The 14687-nt window shown below is 35.0% G+C and overlaps 1 protein-coding gene across 1 annotated transcript in view; it reads left to right on the top strand.

Annotated features, from left to right (window-relative positions):
• The window catches only part of LOC129005311 (attractin-like protein 1), a 68969-nt gene that overhangs the window by 2988 nt on the left and 51294 nt on the right, over nt 1–14687 (top strand). Inside the window, exons 2-5 of the mRNA XM_054434167.1 lie at nt 1006–1206; nt 10008–10136; nt 10581–10777; nt 14261–14434. Coding sequence (XP_054290142.1) covers nt 1006–1206; nt 10008–10136; nt 10581–10777; nt 14261–14434 — 701 coding nt within the window. The remainder of the gene's footprint in view (nt 1–1005; nt 1207–10007; nt 10137–10580; nt 10778–14260; nt 14435–14687) is intronic.

Raw genomic sequence — 14687 nt, 5'->3', positions numbered from 1 at the left:
ACCAACTCACAGCGTTTTTTTTTGGCCTTGCAAAATCTAGGCTTTTGTAAAACAAATAAATTTACAAAATGTGATGAAGATTCGTTTATTAACCATCAATGTAGGTATTTTAAACAATTGTTTAAGTTAAGCTATTCTTTACAAGGACGATATAAGTTAGAGACAATAACAACATAATACCTTTTTAACATTTGATGTTTACAGCTTACACAACAACAGATTGCTCTAATGTCCCTTGACCTCATCATCATTCATGATATACGAATAAACATAAACAAACTGATAAACTATTTTGTTTTCATCTTTGGTTAGTATTTTTAGTTTACCATTAAAACAGTAGGTAGGCTATCATATTTTCTGAAGAATCAATAAGTTCAAAGCGAGAAGGAATGTAGTAGTCTGGAAGGGCTAGTATTTTTTTTTATGAATATTTTTAAATTTTAAATTGTAAGATATTTTTATTAATTTTGGATCATTAACTTAGATAAACCTGGTTTAAGCCTATCAATGTCTCTAATTTAGGGGCCTATATTGATTGGCCGACCATATTGATACAATAATTTAAAATACATCAATATAGATAATAATTATTGATAAAATTGTGAACAAATTTAAAGTAGAATCACTTTGTCAACAGTTTATTTTCTTGGCGATCGCGTTGACCGTCCTCAACATAAGTTAATATCTGAAACCACTTGACTAAATTCACGGTTTGCTGTGTAATGCTTTGTGCTTCTGGTGTGTTCAGTGGTGTTTGGTGGGTATAGGCGGAAAGGCAGTAGCGTGGCGCACACAGCGATGAAGGCCGCTGTAGTTGTAGGCCTACCAACTGTCAATGCAGGGGAATGAGGTTATTGTTTTTTTAACTCTTAAGTCTAACCGTCACTTAACATAGAATGTTGTGCCAAATAAAATTCACATTAAAATATTTGTGATTTGATGATAGTAAACAAGCTCGAAATGCCTAACCTAGAATGTACAGTAAACTTAGGTACCTTGTTGCAGACTGTCTCAGCTCTCTGGACACATCCATGACGGAGCAGGTAACTACTCCATCGACGTCAAGTGCAGCTGGTTGGTGGATGCTAAGCCATACAATGCTTCCATCCGTCTGCACATTGAGGAGTTTGCCACCGAATGTGGTTGGGACCATTTATACGTATTTGATGGTGATTCTGTCCATTCCCCTCTTCTTGCTGTTTTTAGGTAAGCTCAGTTTCTTTATTAGAACATTTTTTTGCTAATTGACAATGTGTTGAGGACAGTTTTTTTTATGGTTTGTGGCCTCTACCACAATATTTGTAGGCCTGGTCTTCTCCAACAACATCGTCTCCTCCCCATTTTTAACCTCCAATGTAACAAGATCTACCTATAGTCCACCTTGCTCTCTGGGCATATGTTGCCACTCCTGACATTGAAGAACTTTCCCTATCAGTTGCAACCCTTCCTAGCATTCATGTACAATCTTCCCAAGCCTTACGCCTCGGAATTTAGTGCCTGTCTGTCATAATATTGTTATATTACTCTATTATAAATAGTCAGCTGTTAGTTTGATTCATTAGTTGACACTTCTTATTGTTACTTTTGTAAACATTACATTACAAATTTCTATGGTGTTAAAAATAAAGAGATAGGTATAATTTACAATGTGCGGGTATTTCAATAGTACGGTCACAACACTTTTTGGTGACGAGTAAAAACCGAAATAATAACGACGGCAGCCACCTTGGTTAAAAGACTGTTCTTCAAAAATAGTTTATGATCCTCTCAATTTTTAAGTGAGGGAGAGTGTCATAATCTTGATTTATTAGGCCTACTCTATTCTAAATAGTCAGCTGTTAGTAAATATTAATTAGTTGACACTTCTTATTGTTACTTTTGTAAACATTACATTACAAGCTTCTATGGTGTTAACCCCTTCGCTTAAACTTATTTTTACACCTAACCGGGCCAAAAAAATGAATTATTTCTGTGTAATTTTACACAATTTACAATATTTTTACCTGCACTCAGAATTTTGTATTTTTATATCAAATAACTGTTATTTTTCTAATCAGAATTGAATTTAGATAAAAAAAAAACAAACATTTTATTGGTTAAAAGTATTTTTATTATTTTTTTATACCATATAATACAAAAAAAAATAAATTTTTTTTAATTTTATTTTTGCCTTTTAAAAAAAATTTTGACTATAAAAGTTAAAAATATCTTACTGTTCTGCCTTAAAATACTGATTGGCATGTTGTAGACTCAAAAAGATATCAAGCAAAGTTCAACTTAGTATGATATGTCTTGAAACATTCGGGTAGGTGAAGCGCAACAAGGCACATTTCGCACTCCCACCGACTGTCACTCCGCTTCCCTTGTGCACTACAAACTTTACAGCGTCTTGATGGGTTTTGCTTTACTTCATTAGGTGGGATTTGTCTTGGGAAATGACCCCAAGAAGCTGCTTGAAGCCGTAGAGGGGTTTCAGATGTTGATGGCCGCCCTCTTCGTTTGTAGGCCGGTAGTTGTCTGGTCTGGAACACTTGCTCCGTAAATTTACTTTTGAATTCAGCAAATCCTATCTTCTTCTGGGTGATTTTTTTAAAAACAACATAAGAGTTGAAGAGAGCTATGTCCAAAATATAAAAAAAAAATCTTCTTATACCCTTTAGCATATCTCCTCATCGTAGGAAAAGAAGCAAGCTGTTGGTCTTCTCGGTCAATACCGCCCATCGAGCTGTTGTAATAGAGGATGGGTTCAGGCTTGGTAATCACCTCACCACTGACTCTGTCTCTCTTTCCAGTTGTTTTTTTGTCTCCCTTACTGTGGAAAGTAGACAAGAGACACACTTCTTTCTTGTCTTGCCATCTAAGGGCCATCATGTCATGGCTAAACGCAGCTTCATAATTACCGACCTCAAGTTTTCCACTTTTGAAACTGTCAGGCATATTTGTCCTCCAAGAGTTTACCGTCCCAATCACATTGAAACCAATATGTTTCAATCTATAGTAGAGGAGAGGTGAGGAATACCAGTTGTCAATTGTGAGGGTATGACCATTACCGGAACATTCCTTGACCATTTCAATTACTATGGCCTCACTCACCAAAAGTTTATCACCCTCAGCAGTGTCTCCACCCCCTTCTTCCACTGTTTCGCCTTGTTTCACTTCAGCACCGGTGTATATTTTAAATTTTGTACAGTATCCACTGCTTGACTCACAACATTTGTAAAATTTGATTCCGAACCTGGCTCTTTTCTTGGGGTTGAATTGCACATACCCCAACCTCCCACGAAATTTCATCAAGCTTTCATCTACTGCAATGTTTTCATCGGCCAAATATAACCGTGAAAACTTTTGATTCATGTAATCAATGACATACCTCAGTTTCCACAGTTTGTCATTCTGAGGCTTATTTTTATTATCACAAATATGGAACATTGATGATAAGAGCAAAAACCTACGAAAAGGCATAACTTTTCGAAAAAACGGAGTCTCAGTAGTAGCAGTAGGGGCCCAATACGATTGAATGGTCCTTTTCTTCACAAGTGACATCAAAACACATAGACTGTAAAAACATGCCATTTCATCAGGAGTTGTTTCAAACCATTCAGAGAGTAGATGTTTATCTTTACCACTTGCATTATTTTTTTCAATTGTCTCTTCGGCGTATTTGTTTGTTTCTGTAGCAACATGTTGCCAAAAATCATCCTCGACAAACGCGTTGAATACTTCTACTTCAGATGGAGAAGGACCTAAATTTCTTGCTAAGCTTGCCCTGACACCAGGACAGCCTGTAAAAGGTATTTTGAAAATACTATTGTCTTCTATGGTGTTGGTCCATTTCCAACCTTGTTTTTTCTTTTTCTTAGCTGTTTTAGGTTGGCCCTTAGACCGTTTAGTAGGCTTAGGTACCACTAAACTAGGATTTTTTCCTTTAGGCCTACCTCTTTGACTTCCCCTTCCCCTTGATCTACCAATAGCTGCACCTCTACTATACTCAGGTACTTGACAAGGAATTGTTTCAATAAAACTAGGGTCATCAGCCTCAGCCTCCTCACTGGGTGTAGGAGATAGTGCAGGTGCAATTACCCTACCTCGGTAAATTTTTTCCATAAATCCAACAGGGTTTTCATCATCAGAACTTTGCTGTTCATAGGACACAGGACTAGGCCTATGAGGCACATTTTGAGGGGACATAGGTCGGGCATAACTACAGGAGGGCTGGTCATGCAAACAATCATTATTTACAGGCTTAGGCCTAACATGCAGGTCATGCAAACAATCACTATTTATAACAGGCCTAGGGCTAGCATGCTCTGTCACACCATTATCAGCTAAATCTTGAGGTTCACAGTCAGCAATACTTATACTATTGCATGCTTCACTTACGTGTTCATTGTTTATTTCTAATAATTCATCATCACTCTCAAGCCTTTCTTCAAATAAATAACAATCACTGTCTGAGTCACTGTCACATTCAATAAGTTTAGCAATCTCACTTTCGTCCAATTCCCTTCCACACTCATCAACAAATAAAAAGTTACTCATCTTATTTATTTTATAAAACAACTATTTGCAAACGAAAAATAGAATTCAACATGATATAAATAAAATACTGTTGTGAAATGACGATGTAAACATAAACAAACAACCAACGCAGACAGCTGCCAAGACAACGTTCCCAACGTCAGCTGGTAAATCGTAATTTTCAATTGATTGTTTTTGCCGATTGGGCAGGCTGTGGACGACGAAAATACAACCAAATGAAAGCCTGAAGCTTGCAGAACAAGAAGCATATGCGATCTGTTGGATTTTTTGGGAACTAACTCGGCAAATATTGATTTTAATGGCGGACGGCGATTCGCCGTCGCTTCACACAATGGCTCGCGGGAGCACGACGGCGAATCGCCGTCGCTTTAAGCGAAGGGGTTAAAAATAAAGAGATATAATTCACAATGTGTGTGTATTTCAATAGTTACGGTCACACCATGTGGAAGTTAAGTCTAGACTCAGAGCGCAGTCTAGACGCAACTTCCGCATTTTCAACACGGGTCCGCTTGTCGAGTTCGATGTTATATTTTATCGGCCGTTTATGTGTGTGCACTATGTGTTTATTTGTCATGTGTTTGTGTAAATGTAAAAAACTGATTACTGACGACCTTCATATGAAGTAATATCATCCTTGTACACACGTGATGATGACCTCCTGTAGCAGGTCGAAACTTATTTTTGAAGACAACAATCGGATTGCAAGAATAAGGCATTTAAACCACTATTACTAGTTATTATTCACAATCCGGAGGCTGCTCACACCACAATGAAATAGCTTTCTTTGATAAACTGTGTAGCCTACAATTCTCACATTATTGTACTCAACTAAAAGTCAAGTATTTTGAGTGATTTTCTTATGAGATGATAATGATAGAAATGATATCATTTTAATTAGAAGGTCAGGTTGGAAAGTTATTAACAGTTCATTATTAAGGGCCTCCATCAGTTTTATCACTAACTAGTACTAGATGGCTGGAGCTTGTCACTGTTATCTTTGTCATTACTGGTGATTTACTACTGATGTAGGCTTTTTATAATTAATGTCTGGTCAATTTACCCTCTCACACCACTACTACCTATTATATTTAATTAAATTTAAAGACATAACAATGTTCTGATACAATCAAAACTACCCTTATGATTTGTCACACACTATTAACCTTTGTATCCTCTAAGTTCACTGTATCGGCCATCAAAGGAAATCTTCACTTAAACAAGTTGATTACATCATAAAGCTGTATATTTGATATATTATGGTATTACATGGGAGTCAAGTATGGAACTTCTGTGGCCTGTGGGTGTATCCAGTAGGCCTACAGTAGACTCCCTCTTAGGCAGACACTGTTTAATTGGACTACACTCAGCAGAAGTGACATCTCTTTAGAAAATTTTTATTAGCACACCTGTTTAACAGGACTGGATCGAAAGAAAGTGGGAGACTGTTTTAAATGGGTGAAATGGCTTTTCTCTTGATCCTTGTCTAAATACAATGCTCTCCCAAATTTAAATAAAATATTTAGGTTAGTTTTTGAGTTATAATGGGATATTGGTTTAAATGGAAAACCGTTATCTGGACTGGCCTCGGTGAGTTGAGATAAAGGGAGTCTACTGTATTCTTTGTTTGTCAGATCTATTATGCAACTCTTAAGTTCACCTGTCCAGTGTCCATAGCAAAGTTAGTAGGGGAGGTCCACCTAAAATAAAAAGTGAATGGCTCCAGTGGAAGTGACAGAACGGATGGAATTTTTATGCACCTGAATATCAGGCATATTGTTTCTTTTTATCCAAGTAACCCATAACTGTGTGTGTAAGTCCACTTACAGATAAAATGATACAATTTTTGTTTTCAAAATGGGAGGGGGAAAATAGCTAAATGAATAATAATGGGGGGTAAAAGGGGTAGTGCAAGTAATATTAATATAATTAATTAAGTAAGTACAGTATAATGTAAATAATCGTAAGGACAAATTAACATTTTTGTAATCCATAACTTTGCTGAGTTTTCTTCGTTAGCTTTAACTCTATACTTATGCACTTCTCAAGAAGGACATCAAAAATACTTTCTGGAAATAAGTTCCAGTATAAATAGAAATAAGAGTAAAACGTATAGTGTAAAGTTTTGGTCGGAAGCGTGCAGAGGGTGGTGTAAGACGGTGGGCAGTCTTGAAGACTTCATTAGGTGTCGGCATGATTACAAATCATGACATCGGCCTTGGCACTCACTTAGCATACTAATAAAAGCAACTCCTACGCTGTCCACCTCCCCACCTTGTAACTGTGCATTATAAAATTGTATGTTTAGGTTATTCTTTTGTTAAAAATAAATAGAATTTTATGTTTGATAGTAGGTCTAATGTTTGATATGTTTAGCTTTTTAAAACCATTGTAATGTGTTGACTTAAGTAATTAATGAATGTACTTAAATATATATTGGCTATCTACTGTTGATAAAAATATTAGTCATTTTGTTTAAAACCAATCTAATTCCTTACCAATTCTAGTTTACCTACAGTTTTAGTGAAACACTCCTCACTTTTTTATTCCATTCCATTTATGTTTACTAGCTAATCCCACTGACTCCTGTAGATCATTTCACACTAGGTAGCCTTATAAGTTTGCCTAGCCTTAAAGAAATATATTTTTTCAAACTGAGAGTTTCAATTGAGTTATGTTCCTGAAAAACCAAAGGGGAATGTGTAACTATTTTTTACAACAGAATTAAAGAAAAAGCTTTGCGAATGCGAACAATGACGTTTCCGCAACCGCGGGAAAAGATGATGATGTCCAAAAAATATTGCTTTACGATGGGTAACCGCGGGAAATTATTTCAATTAAGCTACAATCGAGAAAGATAATGATAACTTTACTGTGATCGCGGGAGACGATTATAATGTTTCCGTTACCGTAGAACAATATCAGGATTTTGTCACGACCACGAAAGACAGTGGTGATGTTTCTGTTACTGAGTGAAATATTCAGGATTTTTGCAGAAAACGATGATGGAGTCTCTATGACAGTGTTAGATGATCACGATATAACCTCGAGTTTGGCTTGACCAAAAATTTCAAAATGGCACAAGTTTTTTTTTATATTTTGTCATATCTTCATTTACCTTTAACGCGGTATTTATTTATAAGGGTTTAAAATTTAAATTGGCTACGTAAAAATTTTGTAATTTCTACATTCATTATTTCTGTAGGTCACTTGAGAAACAACCTATAACTCCAAAATTAAATACTATATGAAAGTACATAAAGACAGGGGTTGGTGTGATAATCCTTCAGAAAATTTGGTAAAATTGAAATTATCAGTATTAAGAATCTATTTTTCAGGTGTCTGTACAGAAATTGATAAAGTTAGCACTAAAACAGCATTGCGTTGGCGCAAAACACGTTGGAAATTTTAGTATAGATGTATGACCTGAACTACCTGGAATTTTTTTGTTTACTCATGAATTTTTTCTGTTTGGTCTGGTGGACACTCTCGCGGAGTGGGGGATTGTGGGAGAGCCATTTTGTCAATTTAAGCAAATCTTTAAATCATAAAATTAAACCGTCATAGCCTAACCCAACCAACCAAACTTGCTGATAATATAAAAAAGATATAAGATAAAAATCAAATGAAGGTTTACTTATAATTTTTAATTAATCTTCTTCTTCTTTCCTCCAAGGATTAGGCAGCGCCTGTTCAGTTTTTTATTAATATAAAATTAATTTTAAAATTTTTTATTATAAAATTAAACTGTAATGACCTATCCTAACCAACCAAACTTGCTGATGATATAAAAAGATATAAGATAAAAATCTAATGAAGGTCTACTTACAATTTTTAATTATAAAATTAACTTAATTTTAAAATTTTTATTATAAAATTAAACTGACATAACCTAACCGGACCAACCAAACTTGCTAATAATATAAAAACTATATAAGATAAATATCAAATGAAAGTTTACTAATTTAAAAAATAGTTCTTAAAAAAATAAAGTTAAAATTAAAAAAATAAGCAAAATCTTGGACAAAAAGTTAGTGTCGCCGGCGAGATTCGAAATGCAGACCCTTTGATCACCAGTCCAAGACGCTATCAACTACGCCACGAACACCGATGGAATCAAAACGTCATGTTATAGTAATGGTGTTCCCTCAAGAGTAGAGTGACGTCAGGCCCCCCACTCCTTCGCAGAAGAGGTTCTCACCAGTTTTGTCGAAGGGGAAAACGAGGCACTATACAAAATATATGAGCAAAACTCTTGATATATGTTTATTTCTTAATAATAAAAGGTAAACATTGAATTATTTACAATATGAAATTATTCCAGCCATATGATCAATATTAAAATAAAAGATATAGATATTTTTGGAATATATAACACTTGTCCAATTTAATCTCTCTCCATGTTTTGCCTTTCTCATTTTCCTGTTACAAACAACTTGCTTTGACAATTTTATAGAAAACCCAAATATCCGCATAGGGTACTTACTACAATAACTTAAGTGTTTTCTCCCCTGTAACATTCCTTCTTTCCCTGTCCTACTGAACTGAATTTTATGGTTTAGGTGTAATTTTAAAGCTTATGAACTAACGGAGGGACAAAACTTGAAGCATAATTTTATTCAGGGCTTCCCCCCATAGTGTTCGATTGATTTCTAAAGTTCACTTTCAAAGATCTAGTGATGCTGAACAATCTTCCTTTTACCAGTTTAAAATGTGAATTGTAATTCGATAACAACTGATCCTCCAGTTGAGTAGTAGACAAGAGACGTAACAGTTCATGAAAATAGATTTTAAATAGCCTAGGCTTTTTTGAAAAATCTATATTCATTACTAAATCTATATTTTCTCTAAATGAAAATGTTTGACGACTTCTTGTGATAATTGTAACGTTATTGAGGTAGGCAAATAACTGTTAGGCATAGATCCACCCAAATTTAGTCCATTGTCAATTAGCAGTTTTATTCACCTAATAACTGTCATTATGTTAAGCAAACATAGACTTTGAAAGGTAAAAGGGTAGGCCTATTGCATTATTTGTTTTCCCCCAAAAACATGTTTTTAACTCTATTAAAATGTACAATTGCACACATGTCTGCTCGTAGCATATATTTTTACAAACAACACAATTATGTGCAATGAAGTCACAACCATACTGTTTCAATAATGTATAATAAATAGTAGGCCTAATTAATTTTAATGTTTAAAATACTTGCTTTACTCCAAACTCGATAGTGTCGTAAAATATGGAGTGGGCCTTAGATAAGCAGTTATTTTAATGACATGTTTAACATTTAGCTTCACTTCTTAGGTTTGGGAAATCAGTGATCTTTTCCTTCTTTTTTCATAATTTTATTCTTTTAAATGTTCTGTTCCCTCGATTACAAGCTTTAAAATGCATTGCTATTGTTCCATCTGTTGTACCAGCAGGATGTGCAGTAAGTTGCCTCTAACCTACTATTGTAATGTTACAGTGGACTCATGTACAAGGACTCATATGCAATTCGTAGGATACCAGAGGTGGTGGCGCATTCTGGCTCTGCTCTGCTGCACTTCTACAGTGATGTTGCTTATAACATGACTGGCTTCAATATATCCTACAGGTCAGTTTCACTAAATCAATAGCCTATATAAATCTTGCAAAAAAAAAAAATTGTGACATACAGGCTATTAAATTTGATAGTTAAATTTCCTTAGCTAGCTATAAGCTGTTACAAGAGGAAAACCGAACACATTGTTAATTAACTAGCGGACAATTCATTGGGTTGATCCTAGCCTAGTAATCAGTGTGGAAGAGAGACGATGCTGATTCCTAGCTTATCCAAATTTCATGGGTTTAGACTGATTTCCTTCAAATCAAATGGGTTTATGATAGCCTAATCAAAAATGCCACTAGCCTAATTTTTTTCATCCAAAATAAAAGTCCGCCATAACTAAAAAAAATAAAACAAACAGACAAACAAATGAATATTAATCATAGTACAAAGAATTGTACTTTCACTGGAAAGTCACTGACTTTATTTATTTGGTGTGTTTGTGTGTTCCAGACTTAACTCGTGTCCCAGCAGCAAGTCCAGTGTGAACTGCTCGGGTCACGGGGTGTGTCTAGACGGAGTGTGTACTTGTGATGCTATGTGGATGGGTGAGGCTTGTGACCAGGAGATCTGTCCCAACAACTGTAGCTACAGCAATGGGGTGTGCAACAGAGAGGCTCACCGCTGTGACTGTGAGGACAAGTACAAAGGTAAAGTGACTAGTCAATTGCTTTTATTCTTCAATTTGCCAGGTTGCAGAGGCTTGCGTAGTTTAACTACCATTTTTTTTGTAAAAAATCTAGCCTATCTAAAAAATATAAATCATTGGTCATCCTCTTAACGGACGAAAATAAATAACATGAATTATGTCAGTACGCATAGTAGGGCCTAAATGAAATAAAAAACAATATTTTTCCAAATGCTGAACTTGTGTCACAAATTATGAATGTTGGCAACTCGTCACTTAAAACAAATGGTAATATACCAAAAACTCAGGTAGCGAGCCGGTCTAGTTGTAGAGAACAGGAGTTCGGTCTCTGAGGTCCCAGACTGCCTGCCGGAAGTATGTAAATAGTTGTAAATATTGTTTTTTTGTATTAGTAATCGTGTTTAAAGTGACGCTGTCAATCCCACATTGTGGGTAAAAGACAAAGAAGGAGGTATTAAGGTATTAAGGCTAAAATCCTGCCAATCACCAATGTATTTTAAATATAAGTGATAATGCCTAGCCTGAAGTAATATGAAAACGATCCCGTGCTAGAGCCTATTTAAAAAATGTACGTAATTATATGAACAATTAATTCAAAACTAGCTGTGGTCTCGTCCTACGCACGGGAATCAAGTATTCAAGTATTAGTATTAAGTAGGTATACACCACCTTCCTCTGTATACTATTTTGTCTTACCTTACCCACAGTGAAGCAAGATACAGAGGAAACATTTAATGGTGGTTTCTAGCGCTAGTGCTGGTGTATAGGGCACACCCAATTTTCTGAACCATACTCTAGTACTGGGATGATTATGGCACAGTATAAATTGATTTTGGTTCATAACCACATTAGGTTTTCCATGTTTTGCCTTTGATAATGTAGGCAATATGATGCATGGTACCATTGTTGCCAGTATATTTACAAATTTCGTCTTTTTTTATAGCAATAAAATTTCTTCACATTTCTTAAGAACTACCCGATTTCCTGCATACCCATCTTAAAGTACTCTCAGTCCTGTCACAATTTTATTATCTTCAACTCCTATTCTTTTGGTTAGTTGCTGTAATAACGTCAATAATTTTTACCTGAGAAAATTTAAAGTTAAAAGGCTTGATGTTTTTCCCTTAACTGTGAATAATAATTTAATCCTTCAATGAAAGTTTTAGTTAAGTTTTTACTGGATGTAGTCATACACTCTTCTAAAATCAATCGACGTTTTTGGTAACATATGTTTAATGTCATGGCTGTACCATTTTTATTCAGCCTTAGAGGCTTTTCCTCTGTAATGATCACAAAGTTTAGTCCATGTTGATCATAATGTAAACATTTTTTCCATAATGATAACATGGGAACTTGAAAAGCCACTGGGGCATAGCTTGAGGGACGTTTTCAAAAATTTAAGGCCAGTTTGCAAATCTTCACGATACGGTCTTTCCAATAAGACGTGAATGGTCAAAATCGGTTAAGAAATTACGGAGGAGTTCAAAGGACAAATTTCATGTTGGCGTATTAATTTAAGAAGACAATAGATGCCTACACAATAGATGATGAAGACAACATGACTATGACCTAAAGGTTGAAGCTAGTTGTTGATAAATAAAAATTAATTTTAAAAGAGTACTAAGTGTTAATGTGTTCAGCTATATACCGTATATTATAGATGTATACAAATTTGAACAAATTTTGTTTCTGTCCTCTGGGGAATCAAAATTAACCCTAGCAGTGGCCAATGATCTTCATACGATCGTTTGCCCTGATGCCTATAATGGCCACCATTGTTATGCGATAGAACAGGCCAAAATTTTTGTAATGGTAAAAAAACCACTAATAATTAACTCAGAAGTGAAGAATATTTATACCATTCAAAAGATCACATTCTGAACTTTAATTTGATTTCATAAATTAACCGTATACAAGTTGTATAACAATGTCACGACGGTTATAATTACAATGACATTTTGTCGCTACACCATTCCTGCAGTCAACGCTCGGAAAATGTAAAACACAACTTGTTTGGCATTACCCTGCTCAGGCAATTTTCGTCTTGGGACATTACATGTGGTACCACTGGATAGCCATTGAGTTTATTTTCATTGTGTTATTGATTTTTAGAAAGAAATGTTGATTGGACAACAGTTATGATTTTATGAAAACAGCTGTTTTTGGAATTTATAACAAATGGCCAATCATCACAATATGATAGTACGGAAAATATGAATGATATACAGTGTAAGTTATTATTACTAGTCATATAATATGTCATTTTGAGGAGGAAGAAATAAAAATAAAGCTATTGAGAGTGGCAGCCCTTTCCTCAGGGTTATTTCCGTTGCTCTCAGGAAGACGACAGAAGTGCGTCACTACTGTCAAGGTCTCATACACTAAGTGCCTTGTATTCGCCATTGCGTGTTGTTGTTGATGAGTTTTCGCTCTTGTGTTATTAGCTATCTATTACTAAATTCGTTATTATTATTTTATTATGCATGAATATTACTGAATAGTGTGAAATAGTGTTTATAAAAGATTGTATTTTTCTTGCGGTTGTTTTTGCGGTTTTCTGCTTATTATATTATTATGCCCCTAACATTTACAAAAAAAAAAAAAAATGGTTACCCAATGTGTTATACTTATGTAGGTAATGAATACACTACAAGATGATTATGGTTTGAAAAATATGTACAAAAGTTTTAAAGGCTACTATGATTTTTTTCACAAATTGCTAAATTATAAAAAACATGATTTTATTTATTTAGCCTACAAATATTTATAAATAAAAATTATTTTTACCATAATCTTTATGACTTTTTTGGGTTCCTTACTTCATTAGCTTTACAAATATGTAATATCATTGTTAGTATGCAAACTAACACTGTACGATTTTCAATTTTTTTGGTTCTCCGTTTACGCCCAAAACACCGCTGTTTAACATTAAGCCCCGTCAAGTAATACTTAATTACGCTCGTATACTACGCCCAAAAGACTTACAAAAAAAATTCCTAGCATGTTATATATTTCTATGTAGAGAATTAGATTGTCTACAAAATGTATACAATGAATTTCCCATAAAAAATCTGTAGAAAAAATTTTACCCAGACTGCTTTTGAAAGATCAGAAATGATTTTTCCTACAGTTAAGTTACCTAACAATGTAAATGTTCTCTCACTGATTTGAGAAAGCAAAGTTGCCAATTCGCTCATCAGTGTCTATCACTCTAATTACTTTGTCTTACTCCAGATTTGCAACGTTAAGGCACGAAATAGTGAGCACGTAACATGCAGACAGTGTCGTATGCGCGCGAAATACGTTAGCAGCACTGGCTGTGAATCAGCTGGTCAGCTGTTGTACTGTTGTATTTGTCACTTCACATTAAATGTCATATTAAAAGTTCACTTCTGTGTACAAATATGTTACATTTCTGTACCAATTTATTTCTTTTATGGTAACAAGTTAGAAATAATTTCTGGCTGGTTTTGGCTGATTGCAGGAGAAGACTGCAGCCAGGTAGCAGAGTTTGGCTACTGGGAAGTGGTCCAGCCTAAAGACTTCCAACCAGACGGCTCTGCCTCTCATACAGCCGTTGTGTGGAGAGACTCGTTGTACATAGTTGGAGGAGAATCTTACAACCGCTCGCAGATGATGTATATATACGATTTTAATGGTGAGTGTCCAAAGTAGTCTGAACAGTCTCAATCTAGTGGTAGTCTAGTGGTGAGTCAATGGGTCAGTTGGTACTTGGTAGCGATAAGGACTAAAGTCTGTCAGTAGATGTCTCAGGGTCCTGGTAGGTCAATCAAATCTTATTGTGCATCAAAGTTGTCAGTATAGTTCATGTTGTACTGTTCTGCCCTACTCCTTGCTAAAAGATTCCCACCCTCTTAAAAAATTTAAACTTCTGTAAAAAATCAAGTTAT

Source organism: Macrosteles quadrilineatus, unplaced genomic scaffold (genome assembly GCF_028750875.1).
Source record: "Macrosteles quadrilineatus isolate MER2022 unplaced genomic scaffold, UCM_ALF_1.0 Scaffold_19__1_contigs__length_3004403, whole genome shotgun sequence".
NCBI lineage: Eukaryota > Metazoa > Arthropoda > Insecta > Hemiptera > Cicadellidae > Macrosteles > Macrosteles quadrilineatus.
The sequence above is the reverse complement of the archived record's forward strand: the minus strand, read 5'-3'. Positions and strand labels throughout refer to the sequence as shown.